This window comes from Pelophylax lessonae, assembly GCF_965119305.1.
Source record: "Pelophylax lessonae genome assembly, chromosome: 4".
NCBI classification, from domain to species: domain Eukaryota; kingdom Metazoa; phylum Chordata; class Amphibia; order Anura; family Ranidae; genus Pelophylax; species Pelophylax lessonae.
Genome location: NC_138771.1, coordinates 360432425 through 360460167, shown reverse-complemented (window position 1 = coordinate 360460167; position 27743 = coordinate 360432425). Strand labels below are relative to the sequence as shown.

Genomic DNA, 27743 nt, shown 5'->3' with positions numbered 1-27743 from the left:
GGAGATCACTGGGGGAGCCAGACTAAGAGCACGGAGGGGGCTAAAAGAGCACTTAGGGGGGCCAGCAAAGGAAGTTGTATAGGAGGGGGATGGGGCAGCTGCATATAGAGGAATTTAACTTTCCATATTCCTAGTGCAGCTTCTGAGAGGAGGAGAAACAACATTCAGTGACATGAGGAATATGAAAGTTCAATTCCTCTCTATGCAGCTGTCCCATCCCATCCCCCTCCTATCCAGCACACGAGACTCCTCACTGACATTCCTCACTGACATTCCACAATAGACTCCTCACTGACATTCCACAATAGACTCCTCACTGACATTCCTGACATTCCTCACTGACATTCCTGACTGACATTCCTGACATTCCACAATAGACTCCTCACTGACATTCCACAATAGACTCCTCACTGACATTCCTCACTGACATTCCACAATAGACTCCTCACTGACATTCCTTCTGCCGCTGCCTTCTTCACACAGATGCGGGCGGCCCGATGGACACCGGCCTGACACCCCCCCCCAGTGCGGAGATGCGGGCGGCCCCGCGGACACCGGCCTGACACCCCCCAGTGCACGCGCCCCCCCTCGCTGGTACCTCCCTGAGAGCGGGACAGTATAGCCACGATTTCTTAGTTTCAGCGGATCAATCCGCCGCAGAGTTCCGAGCCTGTCACAGTCTATTCATATTGAAGAGACCAGTGATCAGGCTTCAGCTGTGCGCTGCGGCAGATTAATCTGCCTAAGGGTAAGGGTAATTTATCAAGAATCAATGCTCATTATGAGAGGCCTTTGCCTCTCTGCCATCTTTTGTGTGGTCCATGGCAGGCTCTCAGCAGGTATTTATCACCTGTCTGTACACTTTATGCATTACACATTTTCCACAACTGTATAGTCAAAAGTCACATTTGTGACCCCCAGCCACTAGACCAGGGACCTCCACACAGCTTTTTACAATGTATTTCCAGTTTTACTATATTATACCGCTAACAAACATAAAACAAAGCAGAGGTCATGTAATGTATTTTAACATAAAATAATTTCACATTATTTGTGCATATTGTTCTTTGTAGCACATGTTACTGCATGTTGCTAGTAAACAAACAAAATTTGCATTTAGTTACATTATGACAAACCTTCAAGTTTAATAAAGTAGTAAAACCTTCATAAGAAGAATTTATATAAATAAAAATGTATAAATGCTATTTCCTTGTATTATACATATGCCTCTGGCTTGTAAACATGTTTAGAGGTTTCCTGGGCATCCATACTTATTTTATCACAAAGTGCTTAACAAAATGCACATCACCAATTAGCCATACGCATCTCTAAATTATGTTTTGGGCCCTAAGTAGCTGTCATTTGTCTTTGTCCTTTTTTTTTCAAGGATAAGTAACCAGAATAAAAAAGCAAAATACACTACTGAAAAAAATGAACGTGAATCCTTTCATTTTTACCTTAAGTATATGAATTATTTTTTGTCTGGTTATTCAAAGACATCTGTCACACAGTACAGTTGGACAGATGACTACTAGTTGCTAGTTCAGTTTTACAGCTTCCCTTGCCACCTACCTACTTACTGGACAGTGAATTATGCCTCGTACACACGCATCGATAGTTGGCCGTGAATTTTCGGCCAACGTCCGATCGGCCGATTTTCGGCTTGTTAGTATGATGCTTTTGACAACCGACTCCGACTTTTCGGCCGAATAAAATCTGGTGTGCAGGCTATAAAATTTTTGTTGGCCGTCAACACAACGGCCGATTTTCTGTCAGTCAGTACAGATTTCGGCAGACAAAAAAAATCTGATGAGCAAGAATAGGCATGCTCAGAGAAGAAAAAACACACAGAAAGTAAACCAGCACATGACATCACTTCTGAAGTTGGTTGTTGTTGGCCGAGAAAATTCGTGTGCAGTCTAGAGCACATTTTAACCAACAAAACAACACTGAACAAAAGTCGGCCGATCGGTCGGCCGATAATCGTTGCGTGTGTACGAGGCATTAGTAGTGTGATGTAGCTAACTTACTGTCCAATGGGCAAGCAGGAGGCAGATATGTAGACAGTACCCAGTCTGCCCAACACGTGGCCACTGCGAGCAGCAGGTCTACCCACAGATTACGCAGGTTCCAGGGCCCGTACAGTTCTCTGCCCAACCTGTACTAGGCCGGGATGGTGGCCGGGGACCGAACCCTTCCATCTGCCTTACTGAGCTTGTTTAACCCCCCCTTACTCTCAGGGATAATCACACACTGAGCCCAGCACCTGCTTTCAGGACACTGCTTCCAGGTTTGCACAGATAACACTTCTCCTTCATTTCCCAGGTCTAGGCTGTGGATACACCTCCCATTTACATAATCACATGGGAGGCCAGATCTGAACGAAAAACCTTGTTTACTGAAAGGCCTCAGTCAGCAATACAATCAGTTCAATGGACGGCATAAACATCATTCGGCAAATGGTAAAAGTGATTACAGTTCCCAGTAGATACAGTAGATCAGGTAGTTAAATAGAGGATCTTCACATGTGTACCTTTGTAGTGATCAAGTTAACTCTGCCTAAGCCCTCTAACCATCCATGGCCGTACTGTACTCCTCTTCCCTTCACGTATACCCCCATAACTTCCAGACTATCCACTGTAGGGGAGCCCTCTACAGCCCCTCCTCCCTTAGGGGGAAGCAGGAAAAACCTCTCAGGTCTTCCAGGCAGCTCAACACACCAAGCCTCAACTCTACCCACCTAATCTAGGGGGCTCCCACAATGCTCTACAGAGAAGATAGAGCATCCTTAATGGGGAACTAACAACTCCACCTGCCTACAGACAGATGGCACTTAAGCTATAAAGCTGAGCCATGAAACAGCAGTGTCAACTGTGGCTGTGCAGGGCGGCAGAGATGTGTGAATCCCAAGCACAGCTGAAAAGAATGACAATTCCAGTTGGATGTAAAACATTTAAAATGACTGCATTCACCATAAAACCCTATTGTTGAAGTTTATCAAGGGACAAAGGAACACTAGAATTCATGAACTGTGGTTTATACTGCTGCCTTTAAAAATATATGGACACTGGAAAACTCCCATTCCCATGATGGTCCAATTTTTGAAAGGCAGTATGAGAAATAGATCATAAATACAGAAAGGTGGGACCTGTGTACCTTGATTAAAAATCATGTTTTCTTAACTGCTTCCATACGGGGCCAATTCTGGCATTCCTCTCCTACATGTAAAAATCATAATTTTTTGCTAGAAAATTACTCAGAACCCCCAAACATATATATTTTTTTTAGCAGAGACCCTAGGGAATGAAATGGCGGTCTTTGCAATTTTTTATGTCACACGTTATATGTGCATCAATTTTTGAACGCAATTTTTTTGAAAAAAAAACAAAAAAACACTTTCATGATTATGAATTAAAAAAAAAAAAAAAAAAAAAACAGTAAAGTTAGCCCAATTTTTTGGTATAGTGTGAAAGATGTTGTTACGCAGAGTAAATAGATACCTAAAATGTCCCGCTTTAAAATTGCGCACACTCCTGGAATGACACCAAACTTCGGTACTTAAAAATCTCTTTACAGGTTACCAGTTTAGAGTTAGAGAGAAGGTCTTGCACTAGAATTATTGCTCTCGTTCTAACATTCTCGGAGATACCTCACGTGTGGTTTGAACGTCGTTTACATATGTGGACCATACCTACGTATGCGTTCGCTTCTGTGTGCGAGCACGAGGTGCTTTCTTTTTTTTTTTATATTTACATTTTTTGTTTTTACACTTTCCCTTTAAAATAATTTTTTTTTATCACTTTTAAGTCTATTCCAATGAATGTAAACTTCCCTTGTAATAGGAATAGGGCATAATAGGTCCTCTTTACAGTGAGATCTAGGGTCTATAAGTCCCCAGAGTCCCCAGATCTTACCTCTTACCGTCTCAGCTTCCCAGGCAAAACGAAAAAAAAAAAAAAGACAGTATTTACATCTGGTGGGGCTGGAAATGATGTCATAATGCTGCGCCGAGTCTTCAAAGGTCATAGAGTTGACCGGGGACCATCTGGTCCTTGGTCAGCTCTATGGTAAACACTTCTGCCACCGAGGGGGGTTGACATCACCTCCTGCTGCCTGTAAAAACAATCAAGTGGCCGATGCCACTATGATTGTTTTTACGGTGCAGGGAATCGCTGGCAGAAAAAAAAGTATATATATCATTCAGATATCTCCACTGAAAGTCCAAAACGTCATATGACATCCAGTGGTATGGAAGTGGTTAAAGTAAGAGTAATTAGAATACCTGTCAGGTTCTTATTGCAGTGTGTCCCCCCATTAGGGAGATTTTCACCAAAAGTGAAAGAAAATCCCAAATTCTGAGACACCACCAGAACAGGAATAGATGGGGAATCTTTCATCTGGGCCAATAGTTCTGGTGAAAACCAGGAATTTCCTCTCACTATGGGGCAGGAAGTGAAGGGAAATCTCCACAATAGGACACAGGTGGCAAAAATAATAAACACCACTGCCAGGGGGTATAACCGTATTCAAAATGAGAAAAAAAAAAGTTGTGCCTTTAGTTCTACTTTACTCATCCACCAAGGGACATGGGAAGAGTAGAATTCAGAAACACTGGAATGTACCAAAGCAGTTCAAGTGAGGGATGGCAACACAGCAACACAACCCCAAGAGCCCAAGAAGAAGCAGGGAAACAAAACACTACAGTGCCTGCAGTTATAAAGCTATCACCTGGTTTGTCCCAGACCCCTGGTTGTGACAGAGAAAATCACAGCCAGTGCTTCTGGATTATCTAAGGCAGTGGCCCTCAACCCTGGCCTACAGGGCCCACTAACAGGCCAGATTTTAGGTATTACCTTGGGGAGATGCAGACTAGAGTACTGCAATCACTGAGCAGCAAATGATATCACCTGGGATGTATTTCAGTTATCTTGCAAATCTGGCCTGTTAGTGGGCCCTGTAGGCCAGGGTTGAGGACCACTGATCTAAGGGACCAGAGCATTGAGCACATTGAGTACCCTGGTTTCAAGGTCCTCTCAGCTGGGAAGATAGTGGATGCTAGGCACACACCCCCCAAGTATTCATCAGAGACAGAATCACACCAGTGGGTAGTGCTCCTACTCTGTATAGAACCCTGTGGCCGGGGGCGTGGCCTGGCATGGCATGATATAGGACGTGAATAGCTGGAGCTCCGCCGGATTCCTATCCTAAAACACCCATCCTGTCTCCCCGCGATTTCTCACTGCGACCCGCTGCTCCCCAGGACACTCCGGCGCTTATCCTGCTATGTCCCCGCCGAAAAAACGTCCGAGGCGGCCGCCAAACTAGATAAATTCTGCTGCCAGGACAAAGAGACCTCCTCCCAAGATGGCGCCGAGCAACCTTCAGACGCCAGAGCGACGGCGGGCGCAGACACTGCAGCAGTGCTGGAAGCTATATCAGCCTGCCAGGCAACCTTTGCCACCAAAATTGATGAGGTGAAGGTCGACATCTCCCTGATCAGACAAGACATGAGACAGCTGCGGGACAGGGTGTCCGAGGCTGAGAACAGGATCAGCAGCATGGAGGATTCCCTGCCCCCCCCCCCTAGCACTCCACTGATCCTCTCCAGCAGCAAATTACACAAATCCTACAAAAGCAGGATGATCTAGAAGACAGGCTGCGCTGCTGTAACCTGCGGTTCATAGGGCTACCAGAAGGAGTGGAGGGCTCGGACCCATCTAATTATTTGGAACAGCTCCTCATCCAGACTTATGGCAGGGAGTCGCTGTCGCCAACATTCGTAGTGGAACAAGCACACTGACTGTCAGGCCGTCCGCCGCCTCAAGGAGCCCCACCGCGCAGGTTCATAGCAAAATTCCTCAATTATCGCGACAGAGACACCATCCTTCGCCTGGCTGAAGGGGAATATCCCACTAAGCAATGAGAGAGTGGCGGTGTTTCCGGACTTCTCGGCGGAGGTACAAAAACGGCGCAAGGGCTTCATGGAGGCTAAACAGAGGCTTCGGGTCAAGCACATCAAATACGCCATGATGTATCCTGCTCGTCTCTGGGTGGAAGGTGAGGACCGTGTCCACTTTTTTAATGACCCTGAGGCAGTCATCTCCTGGTTGGAACACCTTGACACCCGTGGATAGAGGTCAGTGGCCACCTTTTTCTCCATTGCTACTTTTGTTTACTCATCACACCCTTATTTGTCCTCCCTTTCACCAATGCCTTATGATGCTGGCTGCCCTTTATCGGTGATCATCCTTCCATCTTCCACCCCCCCCTCTGTACACGGACATCCGGATAGTCGACCTACATGAGGGACTACCACTCGGGGTAAAGAGGGGGGATACTTCAATTCCTGGCCTGGGCAGCCGCACCTACCATGACACACTATCCGCATCAGTATGGAGACTTAACCTGCTTCTAATCCGGCGGAGGGTACCGGATCCACCGTTCCCCGCTCTACTACTGGGGCTGCGTTCACAACTCGATTTGACGCCCATCGATTTTCCACCCCCTGCACCCGCTCAGCTCGGGTGCCTGGTCCCCAAGGATTTATTTTTCTTCTTTTTTTTTTTATAAATCCTTTATGCATGAGGCTTGTTGTTCGCCTCCACGGATCTCCGATCACTGTGGTGCTACTCAGGTTTTTGTATGCCCGAGCCCTCCATATTTCTACGCAGCAGTGTTTCCTGGGGACCTTTGTGTTTTTTTGGGACTTCATGCCCGCACATGTTGGGGTTGGTGCAGGGCGGAGTGGGGGGTTACTGTTTTTGGCGAAGTGCTCTTCATGCTATGTTACATGACCAATTTTACTTTGTGTTTCTCTTTTCTATTTGTGCAGAGATGGTGCAGTATGATTACCTATGTTACTTCCACTGCGGTTGTGGAGGATGCACAGTTTGCAGGGCAGGTATGCTATGTGGTGAAGTCTGGGACCCTGGAGCTCTGCCTTGAATAATCCCACACAACGGGAGACCCCCTGTCGGTCATTCTGAGGGGCAGCAGGGGTGTAGTGATGGGGGGAGACACAGCCTCCATGTTACACAATTACAGCCGCATTTGGGCGGTGGTGATGGATAAAATGGGTTTCCCCCCATTGCATACCCTTACCCCTTTGTGGCATAATGGGGCTCTTCCAGAATTCTGCTCAGTGCCGGACTCGGAGATGTGGGGTGGTAGGGGTGTGTATTACCTTTCACACATTGTAAGGGGGGTCCACTCTTTGCACCTTTGATGATTTGCGCGCCTCCCACTCACTCCCAGACTACATGTTGTTTCGCTATTACCAGCTTAGACATGCCTTTCAAGCCCAAATCCAGTCAGATATGTCCCCACTGGAATCCCTTCTGGTTCTGGAGATAGTTAAGAGCACCGAACCCAGCCACCTGATTTCTATACTGTACTCAGAGTTGCACTCACCTTCCTCCACTACTATAGCGTACGCTGTTAAAGCTAGCTGGGAACCGGAGGTGGGCGAAATTGAAGATGAGAATTGGAGTGAGGCCCTGGAGACATGTCAGAAGGTGTCACCTAAACTGTCTGACAGGCTGACCCAGTTGTTCATAGTCCACCGTACTTGCCTCACCCCTGTCAGGCTGGCAAGATACAGACCTAACCTCTCTCAGGACTGCCCAATGTGTCACTTATACCCAGGTACATTTTACCACCTACTCTGGCATTGTCCCCGAATCCAGGCCTACTGGCAACAGATAGTGGCCTTCCTGCATGACACTATGGGATCCCCCCTCCAGCTAGACCCCAAGCAGTGCTTACTGGGTATATACCCAGAAGAAGACATGAATAAATTCACGAAAATCTTTCTACAACACACACTCTTTGTAGCTAGAAAGTTGGCGGCTAGACAGTGGATGAGGGAGAACCCCCCAGATTTCCAACACTGGTTGAAGGAAGTCAACTCTGTCTTGCCGTATCATAGAATCATGTATAAGAACCGGGGATGTCCCACTAAATACAACAAGATCTGGGACAGATGGCTCCAGAACTCAGCCACATGTACCTAACAGTTTCATCATCCACGCTGCTCTGTCTGTATGTGTACTGTGCCTTATTGAACTGCATTGCCTGTACTGTTCTCTCCCTCTGCATTTTGTAACCTGTTCTTTTTTTTTTTGTTTGCACTTTAACGAATGTTCTTGTTCAAATTTGGATTTCTACCTGTACCATGTTGGTTTATTTTTTCACAATAAAGTCTCTGTTTAAAAAAAAAAAAAAAACGAACCCTGTGGCCAATGTAATGTGTTGCATTTCCTAGGTGAGTGCCTAATGCAGGTGACATACTGTATTGGGCCCAAAGCAACATAGGTACAGCCCCCCATGGCTCAGCCAAAGAGTCAACCCATCCAAAAAGCTGTCAAATGGAAGTCAAGGTGGCTATCTTAAAAACCTGAAAGAAAAACCAGGATGCAAAAAATTTGCAAATAGACATTAAAATAACAAATAAAAAGTTTGCTTCTTTTGGAGGGAAAGTGTATGTATACTTGAGGGCACTAGCAAGAAAACTGTTGCTTGCTAGGAGTAGGACAGGTTATGCTAGGGCTGCCCTTACAACTTTGTCCAATCATCTTAAGGTAGTTTCGTTTCATAACCCAATAATTTAAGGATAAGACTCTGTATCCTGTAAAATACGATAAAGAAATATGTATTTATACTAGAATATCAGCTTGCCTGGAGTCTTGCTATGAATTTCAGCTTTGTCTTTTCTCACATATGCCACATATTTTTTTGGTTGATCCAGATGGACTTGTGTCTTTTTTCAACCTGACTAACTATGTAACTATGTAACATATATTGCACATAAACAACTTGGAAGCAACATTTTGGTAAATATTATTTTGATGTTTTTTTTAAAGTAAACAGTACCCCCTTTGCTTCCCAAGAAATGACAATTATTTGTTCTGAAAGGAATATAATTTATTAGATTTTCTTTTCATTACAAAATCTGCTACATGACTGTAGTAATTATTTTTTTTTTAAAAGATATAGAACATACATCTATCTGTACACACATTTTGCATTGATGTGCTTACATACACTTCAAGTATTTAAAAAAAAAAAGTGCTAAATTAACATTAAAAATAAATACAAAGTAAATCAGTGGAAATTACAGGCTTAAAAATCACTTTTAACAAGTGATTTACAAATATAAATGGCTATAACAATGTGTATACGAAACTGTACAAGACGATTTGGACTTAAACTAAACCGAAGGCTCCTTTCACACAGGTGGTTGGATTTCAGCTTTTAGCTGCAGATAGAAGGGACTTACCATAACCAAGTGCAGACAATGCATCCCTATGGCCCCCTTTCACACACTGCAGTTAGCAACGATTACAAAACAAAAGGTTTCGTAGGTTTAGAAAAAAAAAAAAAAAAAAAAAGTTGACAGCGTCCAGGAGCGATGTATCGCAGCTTTCTGTACATTAACACAGTTAATGGCAACAGGCAGCTTCATTGCTATGGAAAAGGCAAGAATTTACTACCGCAGCTAAACACAGCTGCATGTAAACCCATGTAATGGCATGTTACAAATGCAACTGATCACTGTGCCAGGAGTGTTGGAATTTCAAAATTAAAAAAAAAAAAAAAACACATTTACAAGCAGCAGAACAATCGCTTGTGTGAAAGAGGCCCAACATAAATGCAATAAAACCCCTTGCTGTCAGAAACTGAAGGAAAATTGTTTAACTGATAAAAAACTGATCTTAAAGTTTAACTAAAGGCCAAACCCCCTTTTTTATTTTGAATAGAGTGAAGAGGAATTACATCTGTCTGTTTTTATTGTGGTTTGTGCCCCCATTAGGAAAGTTTACCTTCTCTATTTCCTCTCATTTTCCATTACCATTGAAAGTGAAAGTTACAAAAAATTCAAAATTTTGGGTTGTCCCCAGAAAAGAAGGAGGGAAATCTTCCAATAAGGACAATAGTTCTGGTAACCTGGGGGCTTTAAAGGACTCCCTTAATTTTTAGGAATTGCCTCTCACTTCCTGTTTTGGCTATTGGACAGGAAGTGAAGGGAAATCTCCCATATGGGACACAGATTGGTTAAAAAAAAAAAAAAAAAACCTGACAGTGGTTATAACCCTCCCTAACTCTGTACAAAATGTAAAAAAAGGGTTTGCCTATAGTTCTATTTTAAAATAAAAACATCAAACATATTATATCTCTACTTTGATGAGCCAGTTAAGGATATTTCTAAAAGTTAGTGTGGCCTACTTCCTAAAGAACTTGTCAATAATATTCCAGAAGAGGAAACAGCAAGGTCTTTCCATACCAACCATTTCCATTTTCACATTTCAGCATTATAGAAAACTGAGCCTGTTTGGTAAAGAATGTGTAAACTAAAATATATTCTTGATTCACCAGTTTTGTCACTAAAAAAGTACCCACCAATCAGCTGATCAACAGACTGGTAAACTAAAAAAGCGGTGAAGTGGCTTTTGAAAGATGAGAAAAAAACGGCAGAGAATGAAACTAAAATTTTTGTACTGCTGTACTAAATCCTGCTTTTACTCCCCTAAGTCTTCTGTCACACGGAACGAGGCTTTGAAATAGTGCAACTTCACTTGAAATCACGCGATTTCTAAGCCCCATGTCAGTGTGACTTCAGGCTCAGCTTGTAAGGCATCTGTGCAACTTCATGCACCGAGGTCTATGCTAGTCGCACCTGAACTTGCGAGAACTTTTTTCAAAATCGCTTCCATAGTGAACAATAGGGTGCGACTTGTCATGCAATTTGAAGCTATCAAATTGCATGACTGGTCGCACTGGTGTGACTGGGGGAATATAGTCCAAATTCCCAGCTTTATAGTTTTTCCTGATGTTTAAGAAAACATTAAAAGAAAGGTATGAAAAATTGTAAAATGTATACAATCGGAGCAAAAACGGGTCCAGTACATCTGAATTTGAGGTTTGTACTTTTAGGGTCCTTTCACACAAGCATAATCAGTTCTGTCATAAAAACGGATTAAAAAAAAAAAAAAATGCATGAAAACTGAATCCTTGTACATTAGTTTTTACATCCATCTTCAGTTCAGTTTACATTACATTTGGTTTTTTATGATGGTTTTGAAAATAGTTATAGGTATTAAAGAGTATACACAGAAATATGTTTCTTGCCTTAAAACTAGTACATTAAAGTATAACTATAAGCAAAACTTTTATTTTAGATTTTGGATAGAGTATCATAACCCCTGTCAGATTTCTTTTTCACCATCTGGGTCCCCATTTGGAGATTTGCCCTCACTTCCTGTCCCATAGCCAAACAAGAAGTGAGAGCATATCCATGCAAATCAACGGAATAAATTGGGGACCCCCAGGTCACCAGAACTAGTGTCCCCATTAGAAGATTTGCCCCTGTGGTTCAGTCTGGATCTTTCTGAAAACTGGCAGATCGATCCGGACTGAACGCCTATGGGAAAGAACACTTCTTTGTCAGGATATGTAGTTTTACACACATGCCTTGTATCATGTGAACATTAGTCTTCAGCTGGAAAATGCATTACGACTATTTATTCCATTAGCCTTGGGGGTGCAGGGAAAGATAAGGGGTTCTATAGACATACAAATATTCCCTGATCTGTACATTACTCACCAGATTGGGTAAAAAAAATTGAATTCACTTCTAAGAACTGGATTCAAGTACTAGACAAACTAATGGCAAGTTCCTTCATTATATTATATTTGACTGTTAAAACATAAAAAAAAAATGTTTTTTTTTTTTTAAGGGAAAAAAGGAGTAAAGTGTACCTGTAATGAGGTTAATAAATCAAGAGCACCTTGAAACCCAGGCCACAATTATGCACCTACCCTCCCATGACTCATTATCAGGATATCAGTGTGATGGGCAGTTGCTAGTAGTATGCTTTGGGAATCAGTGAACTTAAAGTGGTTCTAAAGACAAGACATTTTTACCTTTGTGCATTCTTTGCATTACAGTAAAAATGTCACAGGAGTTAAATCACCACCCCCACCTCTATAAATACTTACCTGGGCTTTTTCTCTATTCAGCGCTGTGCCCATTTGTAGCAGTGCTCTCATAACACACAGAGGCAGCAGCAGGAGCCATTGGCTCCTGCTGCGGTCAATCAAAGCCTGCGAGTAGAGAGTGGGGGGCAGGGCCCAGCGCACAGTGTGTGTCTATGGATTCACAAAGTCCAGCTCAAAAGCGTATCTGCATGTGTGCTCCTACAGCTTGCTATGGGGGCATTCGCAGAAAAGGAGCAGCAGAGTGTGCTGGTGGGGGACCCCAGGAAAGTGCAATACTACTGCAGACTGCTGGTAATTATAACATGTTTACTATTTTAGAGCAGTGGTCCTCAACTCCGGTACTCAGGGCCCACTAACAGGCAAGATTTTAAGTATTACCTTTGGGAGATGCAGACTAGAGTACTGCAATCAATGAGCAGCAAATTATATCACGTGGGATGTATTTCAGTTATCTTGCAAACCTGGCCTGTTAGTGGGCCCTGAGGACCAGGGTTGAGGACCACTGTTTTAGAGGAAAGAAAATAGTCTTTATAACTACTTTAGGGGCCAACTTCCTAGCTGAGGTATTTAAATAAAAGAGCTCTGCAGGATTTAGGGCTCCTTAGGTGCTCTGATAAGGCTAAAGCGAAGGCATCCACATGGTGATATATTAACTTCATCACAGGTTTGCTTTAACATTTTTAGCACCAAAATGTAAGTGAATTAAGTAATATGTTGGACAGTTAATTCATTGTACATACAACACAAAATATAATCCGTTAAAAAACACATGACACATATTTACATTACACTGGGGAAACCAGAAAATACACAAAATAAAGAAAAACTATTTGTATATTAAAAATATTACTGGTTCTGCCAAACATAAGCTTTAAATATAACTTATAAATAACTTTCTTTATGCTGCCAAGCTCACAAATCTAGTTGAGAAAAAAATATTTTTCTGTAACTGACCAGGTTTAAAATTGTTTTAAAGGCTCAAGGTTTTTTTTTTTTTTTTTTTTTACCTTCATGTATTCTATGAAGCCCCCCATCCCAATACTCACCTGAGCTCCCTCCTGATCCAGCGATGTGCACAAGTGCAGAGCTTCTTCAAGGGGCTTGTCATTGGGGGAATAGGCTGAAGAGCAGGAGCACTAGCAGGGGACCCAAAAAATGGAGGATCGGGGCTGCTCTGTGCAAAACCATCGCACAGAGCAAGTAGGTATTACATGTGCGTTTTTTTTTTCTTTTAAATTAACCTTTAATATCACTTTAATAAAGGAAGATTCTAAAAATAATTCTTACAGTGAAGTGCACATTACAAACAAACACTTCCTTCAAAGCAAACTTGGTGACCTCTCCTCTTTCATGCTGATCTAATGGCTTCAATGCCTGCTCAATGACCCTTTATTACTGCTGTAATTCCACATTGCACAGCATACAGCACAGTGAGATCTCCTAATAGCCAGAATCTCACGGAGTTCCATAGGTCTCTGGCCAAATATGAGACCTAAAAGAATGTTCTAAAAACATTCAATATTGTTTTCATATGAAAAGCAAAGGAATCCATTAAAAATAAGTAGTATTTATCACAAGAATGGTAATATGACCGTAACTGAAAATTAAATATTATGCAAAATAAATTTTGTAATATTGTCCAGTGTAGCCAGAAAATCCATTTGTACATCTACTCACTAAGTTTTTATTTAAAGCTGAAATTTGGGCAAAGCAAATATAGTCTAGACATAAGAGGGATGTGTAGACTTAGGTCAGGGTCCCACTGGTGCTCTGCGGTTTGGGTGCAGTGCGACTGTATCTGTTTTTTACATGCATTCACACTGACTTCTATTAGACTGCATGTTTTCTGAAAGCCCATCAAAGATGCAGCATGCAGGACTTTGATGCATTTTCATGAAAATGTACGGTCTAATGGAAGTCGATTGGAGCACACCTAAATACAAATGTAAAATGCAATACAATCGGGCAGCGCACTGGTGTGAACCTGGCCATAGCCGAATGTTTAGGACAGTATGCACCCAGGGAAACGCCTGGAAAACCGACTTCTTGCATTTCAGGCATTTGTCCCTGGGTGCATATTTTTCTAACCATTAGTACCCCCTAGGTGCACTGTCCAGCCCTGTCCAGCCACAGCAGCTGTCAGAGCATTTGACAGGCTGCCAACAGCAGGGCTTAACGGGACACCTATGCCCTATGCTCTCAGATAAACATTGGAGCCCTAAGCACGGGCGACTCCCGGCCCTTTAAGGGGTTTTAGATGCTGGGAGGTGGGGCGGGGTTTATGCTGTCACAGCGATCACATGATCGGAAAGCTTTCCGTTAGCTGCCAGTAACTGTGGCGGGAGCATGCAGGGCACGCGCTCTTGGCACAGCTGCATTTAAAATCTGATACGCAAATATACCGCCGATCAGTGTTAAGATCCACCTGCTGAGAGGCCACATATTTGGGTACTGTCGGCGTAAAGGGGTTAAATCTTGGGGTCCTCTATGTATTTCTTTTGAATTAACACAATAATACAAATTGAAAGAACTCCTCCTGCTCTTTGTGTAAAAGCTTTCTGTAATAAAGATTGCTCACTGCTGCATGCTCTCCTTGCGCAGGGTGACTGGTATTGTATCCGCTCTAAAGTATCCATCTCCCCTTAGCCTTTACATATTTGAATGAAAGTTTTTCTGCCCAGAATTCAGCATTAACTAAACAGCAGCCAACATAACATTAGAGCCTAACAGAAAAACAGGATACCAAATATAACCTTTTCAATTTCACCTCCATTTAGCGCACGGGGGATAGAGCGAATATGGAGTTCAGTGCTTAACATTTTGGGCATGTTTCTGTCTGTGCCTCTTCTTCCTGATTCAGGACTAGATCAGCTAAGGCATCCTAAAGAGTAGCTGCACATAGGATCAAAAATGAAAATCTCTCAATGTGTGGATGGCAGTTAGAAGCATTAAAAAAATCAAAAATCACAAAATAAAGTAGGTTTTCACAGGAGCTGTAGTATTAAAAAAAGAAAAAAAAAATATATATATAAGCTGAATTCATTATATTTAAAATACAAATGCCTACATGCTAGTTTAAGAGGTAGAAGTATTGTCTCCCCTTTTCTGCCATACTACAAAGCTTTCCCAGGCAGTGGTTTATACATCTCACATGGCAATTACTGCAAATTGGCGAATTCTAAGCTCCTCATAAAAGTTAATGGGGGCAACATATCCTGTCCTTCATAAAAGAGTCCACCCCCCTCAAATATATATATATATATATATATATATATATATATATATATATATATATATATATATTAAAATGTTAATGATAGGATATATATTATCATATCTATCTAGATCTATAGCTATCTATATACATCTCAAACAAACATTGTAATCAAAGACAAAATACATTTTTCACCATCTAGAAACCACCTGTCTTCACAATAATGAACCCTGAGTAATAGACTAGTGTTATTTGTTATTAGGTGAAAATATATTATCTAGTTTTTGTTAAACTTTTTAAATAAGTAAGTGGAAATTTGAAATAGGATTTTGGAAAATGTGGCGTTAACACTTTGTTACACTAGTACAGATGATACAAATCTTTCACTTGACTAACAAAGCATTCTCTTAACTAGTTACTACAAATGATACATTTCTTTGCATTCATTATCCAGTGCAAAGTACTAGGACAATACGTTTTTCTTTGAAAACACTGGTGAGGCAGACATTTTGCTAGTGTCTAAGTGAATGTAGTTCCAAGTGAATTTAGTGCAAATCATCAGAAAAATAGTATGGGACAGAGTTAAACCTTGAAGAAGGGACTACACCCCAGGACATTGTCCTGAAAATGTGGATTTTCGTGCAAAACAAGAAAAAATGATTACAGATAGCTGCAACTGCACTAATATGGCTACATTACCAAAATAAAACTATTGAACAAAAGAATGCACCTAAAACACCTGGTCAGGTACATATTTTTAACTAGTAGAACACACCCTCTCTCCATTGGGAGACTGCAGAACAGAAAACTCTTGGAAGACTCTCACAGGATGGACTTCTGCATTGTGTTATCACTTGTAATGTTATATCCCTTCTAGTGCAGTCACAGCACTTCTTCCACATATGGAGGTTTGGACAGAGCTGAAGCACCTATTAACTTGCGTCCCCCTGCAGCAGTAGATCACTTCTATTGTAGTCTACTGCTGACTGATTGCAGCCAGCAATAGGCGATTATTAGAGGTGTTCTGTTACTGCATGGCTGAATGAGGGGCTGTTTGTGTAAGTAAACACAATGCCATTCAGATTTTTAGCAAGAACAACCCTGTGAAAAAAGGTATCAACATGCTGTGTCCTCCCCAATCCAACTTGATCTCATCTTAACATGATGCCAACCATTTAACCAAGCCAATTTTTTCTTCCTGTGTGTGTGTGTCACAACGTACCATCAAAAGGGGAATAAAGCTCTCCTAAATTAAAAGGCAAATGTTTACTTTGGCTTTTACCAGTCCGCTGGGTTACGTAAAAATCACACAGATGTGATACTTCAATTGGCAAATTTGTTGGTTACATTTTAGCACGCATATCTGGGGATATGCAACAAAAAAAAAGAAATGTCATGAAAAAGTACCACAAAATGCAATTTTCACATTTTTCATTATGTCTTTTGAATGAGAGCCTAGGACAGTGGTCTCCAAACTGCAGCCCAGGGGCCAGATGTGGCCCTTTGCTTGCCTTTATCTGGCCCTTTGGGGCACTATTCAACTAATTGACACCAATGATGGGGCAACATTCCCCCTAATTACACCATCATTGGTTTCCTATTTTTCTTATTAATACCAACAATGGAGCGCTGTTCCATTGAAAACCAATGTTGGGGCATTTTCTACAACCACTGGCTACAGTCCCGCCCCCCTTAAGCCTGAAGGACAGTAATATGGCCCTTTACTTAGAAAGAGACCCCTGGCCTAGGAAATAAAATATATACATCCAAAATTGCTACCAATTTAAAGTTCTATTTGTCCCAAAAAATGATATATAATACATTAGGGTGAACTACAAATGCTTAAAGGGATTAGGTGCAGAACCAAGACATTTCGGAAATGAAAGAAATACTCTGGGACTCTGGGATTTATAGAGAAAAAACCCTGGAACTCAAGTGCTTATGCCAGATGGCTTAACGTGATAATTGGTCAACCAGTTTCTTTACGGAATAAGCACTGCTTGAAATCAACAGTACAAGATGTCCATACGGTTACTAACACAGGAATCAGACATCCAGGTAGATGCTTATTCCCGCTAAAAATCCCAGATACCCACACTGAAACCAAGACTCCAATAAGTTATTGGCATGTATAAACCATTTCACACATACTAAAGATATATAATAAAATACTTTTCAACACAATAAAAATGTAGTCATTGAAATACATTCATTGTACATTCATCAGTTTAAAACAGTCATCCCCTGTTGATTATTTAAATTATGTTCCTCGTGGTTGACTGTGTGGACCTGCTTTTTTCCCAGGTGCAATAAGAACATAATGGTCATTGCTGAACTGATCACAAAAATATAACTACTGATAGCTTAGCCCTAGCAGCTTTTCATTCATATTCTTAGAGCCAAGATAGCCAAATAAATAATGGGTCCAAATCTTGACTTTTATAGGGGACTTATGAAAAAAATCCAAACCATGACCTTCTGGAAGAGTTGAAGGCACTGTCAGTAGCGTTGGTTTCTTACAGTTTTTGTTGGATAACAGTCGACAGAAAGCTGTGCAGATCCACAGAGAAACTCATCAAATGAACAATCTCATACATGTAGGAAGACTGCTTGGAGTCTTATAATGCAGTATTTGAAAGGACTTTCATATTCCCATTATGCTGCTTTGAAACGGGAATTCCTCTTTTATACTTAAATCTGAAAAAAAAAAAAAAAAAATTGTTGATAAAAAGGATGCTGTACCTTTTTACAATTTCCACATAGTATTCATTGCTTATCTTATTAAGTTTGAAAGAAAATCAGTTTTTTCTACAAAATGATCAGCAGTTAAAACCAAATATAGATTTGAAACATCAAGGAAAGTATGACCATTTGCTGAACGGTAGAAATGTAGAACACAATGTGGGTCTTATACTGCTTAAGCATGGCAGTGCCATGACATACTGGTACTGTATATATCTCCTAAACTTGTACCGTTTAGGAGATATTTACATTTCATGCAGCTGACACCGTCATCGGAGGATGCGCTCTGAAGGAACAGCCGCCGTTTCTTCCGAGCCCTGTGGATGGATGCGGCCTCCAGCGAGGACTACGAGGGCTTTGTTTGGAGGAAAGTGTCACATAAGGTGCTAGTATACGATGCATACTAGCCCATTATGCCTTTACTTTCCAGGTAAGAAAAAAAAAAAGATTTTACTTCCTCTTTAGGTGCAGTAGTACAATTTCTCCTGAGTCTGCTGCTGTGATCCAATGCATGACCATGGAAATTACATTATTTTCAATGGCGATTGTTTGCATGAATGCAACATGGATCAGTGTGATTTCGACAATGTGCAGGTGCTTCTTTTGGTGCCGCGTTATGCGTATTTGACCCTATAGACTTCAACGAAAATGCAAGTACATGAATTTTTTGGTGCGTTTTTAGTAGGGTTTTGTGTTTAACAACCAGTCTCATCAAGAGGAAAAAAAACAAACCATGTGACGCATGGAATCACACACAAAACACAATAGAAAAAAAGGCAATTAAAAATGCATGATTATGCAGTAGGCACTGGTGTGAACCTAGGTTAAATTAATTAACAAAATATTATGGAGTTAAAGTGTGTCTGTTATGCTCCATTGGATACCTGGCAATTTTCTACCCAACTCCTTTAATTTTGTAATTGAAGGATATATTGAGGGAGACGACCAACAGGGCCACCCTCTAAGCAAATTTTGGCCAGTTCTTTAGGAACCGTCTGAAATTTTAACAGTGTTTGACCAGCTTTAGACTGGCCATAGATGAATTGAAATTCGACCAGTTCAGCATACACAGTCATACAAAGAAACAGACATACCCTTTCACTCTGAGCATCTCTTCAATAGTATCCGGCAAAGGCATGCCATTTGTCTCTGGGAGGAAGAGGGAAAAAATCCCCACAAGAACTGTTAGACTGCCCATCAGGACAAAAGGAAGATGTCTATCATAGGCACCTAAGAAGAAAAGAAATCAAGGTCAGACATGTCACAATCCCACAGCAGCTTAGCACATTTTCTAAATTTTTTTATATATTATCCTTAAGCGCAAGGTCTTTTTTGGTTTTTACAATCCCATATTACAACTTTTAGCTGGGCTTGGCCACTTTTAAAATTTGACTGAGAGACCTGGGCTGTTTTAGACTCCATAAATCCCCAATTTCAAACAGCTAAATATTTCATCTTCCACCTTTTTGCTTTATATACTAAAAAAGCATATAAAGACATGTAACAATGCGTTTTTTTTTATAAAATGGGGAAACATTTTCCCCAAAAGCTTGCATTTACACCCTGCTCACACCAGCTCCCCAGCTGCCAGACATCAGTGTGATCACTCACATCAAATTATAGATTTGTCTCCCTGCAAGCAGAATAGTCAGGGGTAGGGAAAAACTGTCTGACTATTCTGCTTAGCAACCACTGGATGAATCAGAATGGGATTAAGTACTACATGCACTTAGCTCCCTAGGGGATTTATTGAAGATTTTATACTTGTTGTTATACTGCTTCTTTAAAACAGCAAAGCAACTTAATATTCTTTTTTTAATTATTGAGGTGCGGTGCATTGCAGAATTACTTTATCTAATATTGCCTACTGTTTGAATTAACGTGCATATATGGAAGGAGTGCCAGACCAAAAGACAGCCTTTGAACACAACATCAATGAATGAATTCAGACTTTTTTTTGGTCTGGCACTCCTTCCAAATATGCACATCTTCCTGGTAACCTGCTGGAGTACCCACAGAAAGGTAGCCTTTCCTGCTGTGAGCAGCCTAACCAGTGCCTCTTGGATGCCCTTTTTTTTTCATTGGAGTTTACTGTTTGAATTAAGTTAGACATTCATTGCATGGTTACATACACAGATACTTAGCTGGTTAGGCGCATAAAGACAAAATGTCAAGTTAGCACCTGAAAGTGTTTATTGGAACAAATCTTACCAAGGTAAACAAAATAAGGAGATATAATGCTGCCCAATCTGGATGCCATAGAACTGGCCCCAATTCCCATGTTTCTTACTACTGTAGGGTAGAGCTCAGCAGTATATACGTATACCATGGAGAAGGCTGATGTAATACCAAATTTTCCAAGCATGACCAGCACAATGGACAAGATGTTCAATTCTGCAATGAAACATACAACGGTTACAGCTTAGGATTTACCTTCATTCCCACAAAACTGAGTTCAAACATAACAGAAAGTGTAGGAAATTCTCTATAGTGAAAGCAAGTCACTACTTTATCTTCCTTATGTGCACTAAAATCTAAGTTCTGTTTGGTTAGTAAGAACAAGAAATAGATACTTTCCAGCAATTTACATTCATCAGGCCCATAAGTATTAATATTACACAGGATTTATATATTTCCAACAGTTTGGCAGCGCTTTACAATACAAAGGGAGACAGTACAGTTACAATACAATAAAATAAAATACAAGAGGGTAAAGAGGGCCTTGCTTATAGGAGCTTACAATCTAATAGTACTTATATTTATTTCAGAAAATATTCCTCAAAGAGAAAAACTGCTTAGAGCAATATTAACCCCTTCGCGCTGACCGTAAGCAAATATATGGCCCCACTGGACTGTGCTTTTTCCATGGGGCTGCATATTTGTGCATCTCCCTTTGTGCTGAGAATATGCCACACTGCCAGCACAGAGACCAGGGTCTCAGAGAGAGCCCTGGGCCCCTACTAACAGTTGGGACCCGAATCACCCGATTCCGGGTCACCTTATCGCTGTGCCAAGCAAAGACTATCACTATTTTTCCTCTGTGAATGGGGAAGAGAGATGCATCATAGCTCTCTCTCTCCTTGCAGGAAGAAAAAAAAAAAAAAGTGTGTGTGTAAAAAAATAAATAAATAATAAAAAAAATATCTAGATCAGTGCCAGGGTTAGTGTTTGGGTCAAGGTCAGTATTTTTATTTTTTTATTTTTTAGTATCAGTGTCAATTAGTGTCAATGTGTTTTAGGTAGGAAAAAAAAAAAGCAAAATGGGCAATTTTGGACTGTACTACAGGTACAAACATCAACATAAATATATGTAGGATCGCTGCGATCGCCAGGAACAGGAAAAAATGGATTTTTGTAAAATCTTACCGTAAAATCCTTTTCTCTTAAGCTCATTGACAGACGTAGTCCTCGTTGATTAATAACAACTCGGGTTATACTGCCCTCTACAGGAGTAGGACTAGACAGGAAAGAAAACGTTCTGGCCACACCCTAGGGGCAGTCCCAGAGGGTATATCCTCTCACTTCCTGCTACAGCAAATCAGTTATGTCACAAAGCAGTGTTTAGAGAATTTAACCCAACCCAACTCAAAAACAGAGGGGCGGGTACTACGTCTGTCAATGAGCTTAAGAGAAAAGGATTTTACGGTAAGATTTTACAAAAATCAATTTTTCTCTGTCGCTCATTGACAGACGTAGTCCTCGTTGATTAATAACAACTCGGGACGTCCAAAAGCAGTACCACAAATGAGGGGTGGGATAACAGAAATCAAAATCCAGAAGGCCCAACCGGAGCCAACCAGAAGCATCAAGGACTCATTGAGCAAAAAGAGGAGACCTAAGTGAAACACCCAACAAACCCTTGACGTAGACCACCGGTCTCCTCAGATTGCGGCCTGCAGAACCTTGTGGCCAAAAGAGGCATCTGACGATGCCATCACATCAACTTTATAAAATGTAGTAAAGGTATGAACAGACGATCAAGTCATCGCCTTGAAAACCTGGATCGCTGACGCCTGATGGCGGAAGACCCAGGAGACACTAGGCGCCCGAGTAGAGTGCGCCTTAACAGGGAACGGAGGATTCCGACCCTTAATAGAATAAGCCTGTACCACCGTCTGACTGGTCCATCTAGATATGGTCGCGGCAGACACAGGCAACCCCCTTCAAGGGCTATCCGTGATCACAAAAAGTGAGTCCGTCTTACGAAAACAAGTTCGTAGTAGTAAAGTGTATCCTTCTGAACCCCATCCAAGGAGTGTAATGCCAACTCCCAAGGATGGCTAGTCTTAGGACACGGGGAAGGTAACACATTATTTTTATTCAGATGAAAACTCTGAAAACCACTTAGGAAGGAAGGATGGATCTGGAAGAAGAACCACCTTATCCCTATGAACCACCAGATATGGGGAACGACATATCTATATGTCACGATAATGCGGCCAGTTCTGACACCCTGCGTGCAGAAGTAATGGCCACCAAGAAGGCCACCTTCTGGGATAATGTAAGCAAGGGAATCTCCCTAATATCTTCAAAGAGAAGTTTCTGAAGAACCGACCACACTAAATTAAGATCCCAGGCGGTAAGGATGCGCGCACTGGCGGAGCCAGATGTCGCACCCCCTGGATGAAATTCCGCACCAAGGAATGATTAGCCAAAGGTTTCTGAAAGAAGATTGCTAACGCTGAAACCTGACCCTTGATAGTGCTCAAGGACAGTTTCTGCTCAACCCCTTGTTGCAGACAGACCAAGATTCGGGTCACCGAATAGGTATGTGGGGGAAATCCAAAAGATTCACACCACGCCATATAAGACTTCCCTGTGCTGGAAGTCGCTTTCCTTGCTTTAACTAGAGGTAGGAAAAACTGAAGCTGACACTCCCTTGTCCTTCAGTACCTGGGTCTCAATGGCCAGGCCATTAAGCCAGCGATTGTAAAGCAAGATGGAAGATCGGTCCCTGAGACCGCAAATCCTCCCTGAGAGGAAGTCTCCAAGAGGCGTCCGCGACTAGCCTCACCAAGTCGGCGTACCAGGCTCGACGAGGTCAGTCCGGAATTTCCAGAATAACTGGAATTCCCTCCACCTCTATCCTGCGAAGAAGTTCCCGCAGTAACTTGAGAGGATGGAAGGCATGCCGTAGCTGATACTGCTCCCACGGGGCGATCAGCGTTTCTGCTGCGTCCGCTAGAGGATCGCGGGTGCGAGCTACAAACCTCCGCACCTTCCTGTTGAGCCAAGGTGCCAACAGATCCACATCCGGGGTGCCCCAATGAAGGGACAGCTAGTGAAAAACCTCTGGATGAAGAGGCATTACCCCTTGATCCAGAATCTGATGGCTGAAATAATCTGCCTGCCGATTTCCCACCCCCGGAGTGAACACTGCTGGGAGATCCGGAACAAACTGTTCCGTCCAATGAAAGATGCTAGTCGTTTCGATGGCTACCAGGACACTCTAAGTGCCCCTTTCTTAACATAAGTCACGACCGTGGCATAGTGCGATTGGATCCGAATCGGGCTGCTCTAGAGCTGCTCGGTCCAGTAAATCAGACAAAATCTGATCGCTCTCAGTTCCGATACCCTATTGGTAACCTGGATGCTATCGGAAGGAATGACTTCCCCTGGTATAGCATCAGAGACTTCCTGGTCCGCTCGCTCAACCGGATCCGATTGTCCAGGAAACCGGAATTCTGATTCCATTAGAAAAAAATCTCCTTCAGGAGAATTCGGGTATGAGACTGGGTATACGGTACTGCCTCTAAGAAGGCCACCATCAGTCCCAGCCAACTGACGGACAGCAACATCCGAATCGTTGACTGAACCTTCTGGAGTTTCTCCGCAAGGAGAAACTTTCTTGCCCAGGATGTATCCAACATTAGGCCCAGATAGTTCAGTCTCCTGGTGGGAACCAGGGATGATCTTTGGGAAAGCGAAGAAAACTCTGATGTCCTGCGATGATGGGGATATAAGGATAGGCATCCTAAATGTCTATGGACGCCAGGAACTCCCCCTGATGCAGGGAGGCCACCACTGTTCGGATGGACTCCATCTTTCCCCAAGTCCAGAATTGGACGCACCTTGCCCTCTTTCCTGGGCATTGTGAACAGGTTCGAATAGAACCCCTGAAACCGTTCAATGTTAGAAGGGAAGAATCGTCCTGGTGGAAGTGATCGAAACTCGATCCTGTATCCTGACCGTATGACCTCGCGAACCCCTTAGTCCGGGGTTCTGGCAAGCCATGGATCCGGAAACCGGTGAAGACATCCCCCCACCCCAGAGATGGGTAGGGGCGCATCAGGTTGTATTCTTCAGGCTTGGCTGAGCCGGACTTTTTGTTTAGCCGACCAGCGCCCTTTGAAAAACCCTCTGAAGGGGCTTTGGAGGGTTTTGCCTTATCGCCCGCCCTCCATGCGTTAGGAAATAACAGGGGTTCGTTTCAAAATGACCCCATTTGGGTAAAGGAAAATCCTTCGCCCTTTTGGTAGGCTAACAAGTACCAAAAAAGAATTTCAGTCTCAGCTACCTCTGCCGGTGTAACCTCAAGACTAAAGGTTTCCCGGACGGACACAACTAGTGCATCCACCACTCTTGTGCTATGGCGGAGGCAGAAACGTTCTCCTCACTGCTGAGGAGACATTGCCTGAGACAACAGCCCCATAAGAGGGACCTGCAGCTGCATTGACCAGCTCCGAATCCGTATCTGAAGTATCAGATAAAAAAGAAGGGGTAGGCGGGGGTCGCTTCTTGACCCCCGTCCCTGACAGGCTACCTCCACCCGGGATACCAAAGACTCCAAAACTGCCGATAATGCATTAAAAACAAGTGGGGTACTGGAGGGTCCTGCGGCCACCTTGAGGGGATCAGGTGGGGATACCTATGCGGCAGGGTCAATGATTATACAAGACATTTGCCAGCGACAAAAAATGACAAAGTAAAAAACTTTTTTTTTTTTTTTTGTATCCCCCAGTCACAACAGCGCCCCTCAGTGTTACCTGCCTTTTTTGGACCCCACAGAGAGAGAGAGAGACCCCAAGGCTCATCCCTGATGCACAGAAGTTTTCATCAGCTTGCTCAGTGCTGTCCTGTTACAGACAGGAAGTCTTTGGCCCTATTTCCTGGGTAAAGGAGGCAGCTCTGCCCCTTAACACGCCTTCCGGCGCCTCCCCCTGCCTCCACGAGGTGTTTGGTCACCTCAAACATGGCCGCCCCCATGCTGGAGACACGAGGCTACGCCAATATGGCGGCCTCGTGTGCTCTGCAAGACAATGGCGGCGGCCTGTTAGGATAGCGGCGGCTTAGCAGTGGCCTGCGGGATGCTGTATTCGGCCTAGCGGCCTGCGGGAGTGCATCGGCCCCCCAAACTTCACCCTGGATGGTGATCAGCCTGGCCGGCGGTACCGGACCCTGGCGGGCCGCATGCGGTCCGTGCGATCTGGACTGCAGTTATACATGCATAGACATCGCCCTGTGAACCTCTGACAGGTAGGATACCTTATGCTACCACAGTAATATTCTAGTACTGCCACTGACTTCAGTCATCTTTACAGTTTTGAAATGACATTAGATTGTCAGCTCCCAAACCAAGCCTCCTGGTTTCTTGTTCACAAAAATCACACTCAAATAGGGGGATCTGTGACATGTTATAGGATAGAGGGAAGACCCATCCTTACCATTTCAGAGAGGGGCCCGCGTTCACCACAAACCCGTCAGGGGGAAAAGGGGGAACATACTACTCACCATACCGGAACCAGGCGGGCGCCAACTCCTGACAGTACCCCTCTCCACCAGGGTGGGAGGGCTGTCGACCAATACGGACGCCGTGACTCATGGTCATTGGCGTTTAAGCGAGACGTTTAACTCGCAGGGTCAGTCCCCGTCCAGTGGGACTATGTCGCGGCCGACCCAGCGCGGAGCTATGGCCTGCACGCGCTCGTAGGCTGAACTGGGGTGACCACTGGATCTCAACATCCAGCCCGTCACCCAGTTCCAGCTTTCTTGCTTGAAGATCTCACAGGAACACTGGAGAAAAAAGCTGTCTAAAAAATCTTTCTAAGAAAAAAATCCTGCCAGGACCGAAGATCCTAGCAAGGCATCTAGGTCCTTACTCCTAACTAGACAGAAAAAAACTGATTTGCTGTAGCAGGAAGTGAGAGGATATACCCTCTGGGACTGCCCCTAGGGTGTGGCCAGAACGTTTTCTTTCCTGTCTAGTCCTACTCCTGTAGAGGGCAGTATAACCCGAGTTGTTAATAATCAACGAGGACTACGTCTGTCAATGAGCGACAGAGAAATAAAATTTAGGTTGTTCTTTGGTGGTAGCTTATTGTAGAAGTAAGAAATATACTGCTAAATTTAAAAAATATGTATTTTTTTACTGTTTTGGGCCACTTTTCCTTTGATAATAAAAAAAAAAAATCTGAAGAAAAAAACAAGGTATAATTCACCTGGATGTGCAAAGTAGCTGTATCTTATGTACAGTTTAGGTTTCAAAATCGTGCTTAGGCGTTTAGATTTTATGTTTTACCCTTAGGGGCAAAGGAGTTAGGGTACAAAATCAGAATGAAATATAGAAATCCAAAAAACAGAGGAGTTGCTAAAATCAATATTCAGGCTCAGAATATGATAAAAACAAAAAAAAAAACAGAAAAAGAAAAAAAAAAATTTGCAGCTACCTTCAAGGAAAAACACAAAACTATTAACAAGTCCAGGGATACAGACAGCCTCAAAGCTATATGTATTTTTTTTTGTAGACCTACCTTCTTCATCTTCCAAGCCTTCCAGTTAATTCTTTAATGTGATTGTGTGCCTCACTGTACAACAGTACGGCCACCTATGCATTTTCTCATCATATCTGACATTGAGCTGCCCAGGTTTGTGATAAGTTTGTTTTAAGAAAGAAATATGTCAGAACAGGAATAGAGCATTTGTATTGCTAAAGCAATCAGAGGTCAACTGACTATCCTCACACACAGCATTATTCAATAATATTTAGGTCCCAATTCCTTGGTATACAGCCAATTAGAAATGAACTTTGCTGCAGTAAGGCCAGTGCTGGCTGAATTTACATTGGTTACTGAACTCACCAATTAGCTTTAAAAATGAACCTGGCATGGTCTGAAACATATCCAAAGTAAAAACAATGCCAACGTATATGAAAGTACTCGTGTTGTTCTTCAAATAAATCCTTGTGCTCCCAGACACGGGTTAAAACAATTGTAAAGACTGAAGTTTTTTTACCTTCATGCATTATATGCATAAAGGTAAATAAAAAACCTCCAGTATTCAGCTCCCCCATACTCCCTTGAGTACTGAGCTCCTGAGCCTGATCTCCATCCAGCGATGCTCACGAGAGCAGCTGCTATTCCAGCTCTCTGCCTCATTGGCTCAGAGATAGCAGCAGGAGCCATTGGGCCAAGCATTGCTCTGTGTGTCTTATAGTGGATTTATAATGAATTGGAGGCATAGGTCTGAATCATACTTTTGCCTCCAATTCCACCTGCCTGCCCCCCCCCCCCCATTTATCATACCTATACCTCCAGTTCTACTGCTATGCATTGGGGATGCATTAATGGGCACTGGTGAGGCTACTTGGTGGGCACTGGTGAGGCCGCATTGGTGGGCACTGGTGAGGCCGCATTGGTGGGCACTGGTGAGGCCACATTGATGGGCACTGATAAGGCTGCATTAATGGGCACTGATAAGGCTGCATTAATGGGCACTGATAAGGCTGCATTAATGGGCACTGTTGAGGCGGCACTGATGGGGTTGCATTGATGGGCACCGATGAAGCTGCATT

The 27743-nt window shown here is 42.8% G+C and overlaps 1 protein-coding gene across 1 annotated transcript in view; it reads right to left on the bottom strand.

Moving 5' to 3' along the window:
• Positions 1-17214: 17214 nt before the first annotated feature.
• LOC309553521 (organic cation/carnitine transporter 2-like) overlaps positions 17215-27743 on the bottom strand; it is a 135003-nt gene continuing 124474 nt past the window's right edge. The window contains exons 8-10 of the mRNA XM_082254767.1: positions 20165-20347; positions 19048-19183; positions 17215-17908 (exon numbers count right to left, since the gene is read on the bottom strand). Coding sequence (XP_082110893.1) covers positions 17830-17908; positions 19048-19183; positions 20165-20347 — 398 coding nt within the window. The 3' untranslated portion in view covers positions 17215-17829. The remainder of the gene's footprint in view (positions 17909-19047; positions 19184-20164; positions 20348-27743) is intronic.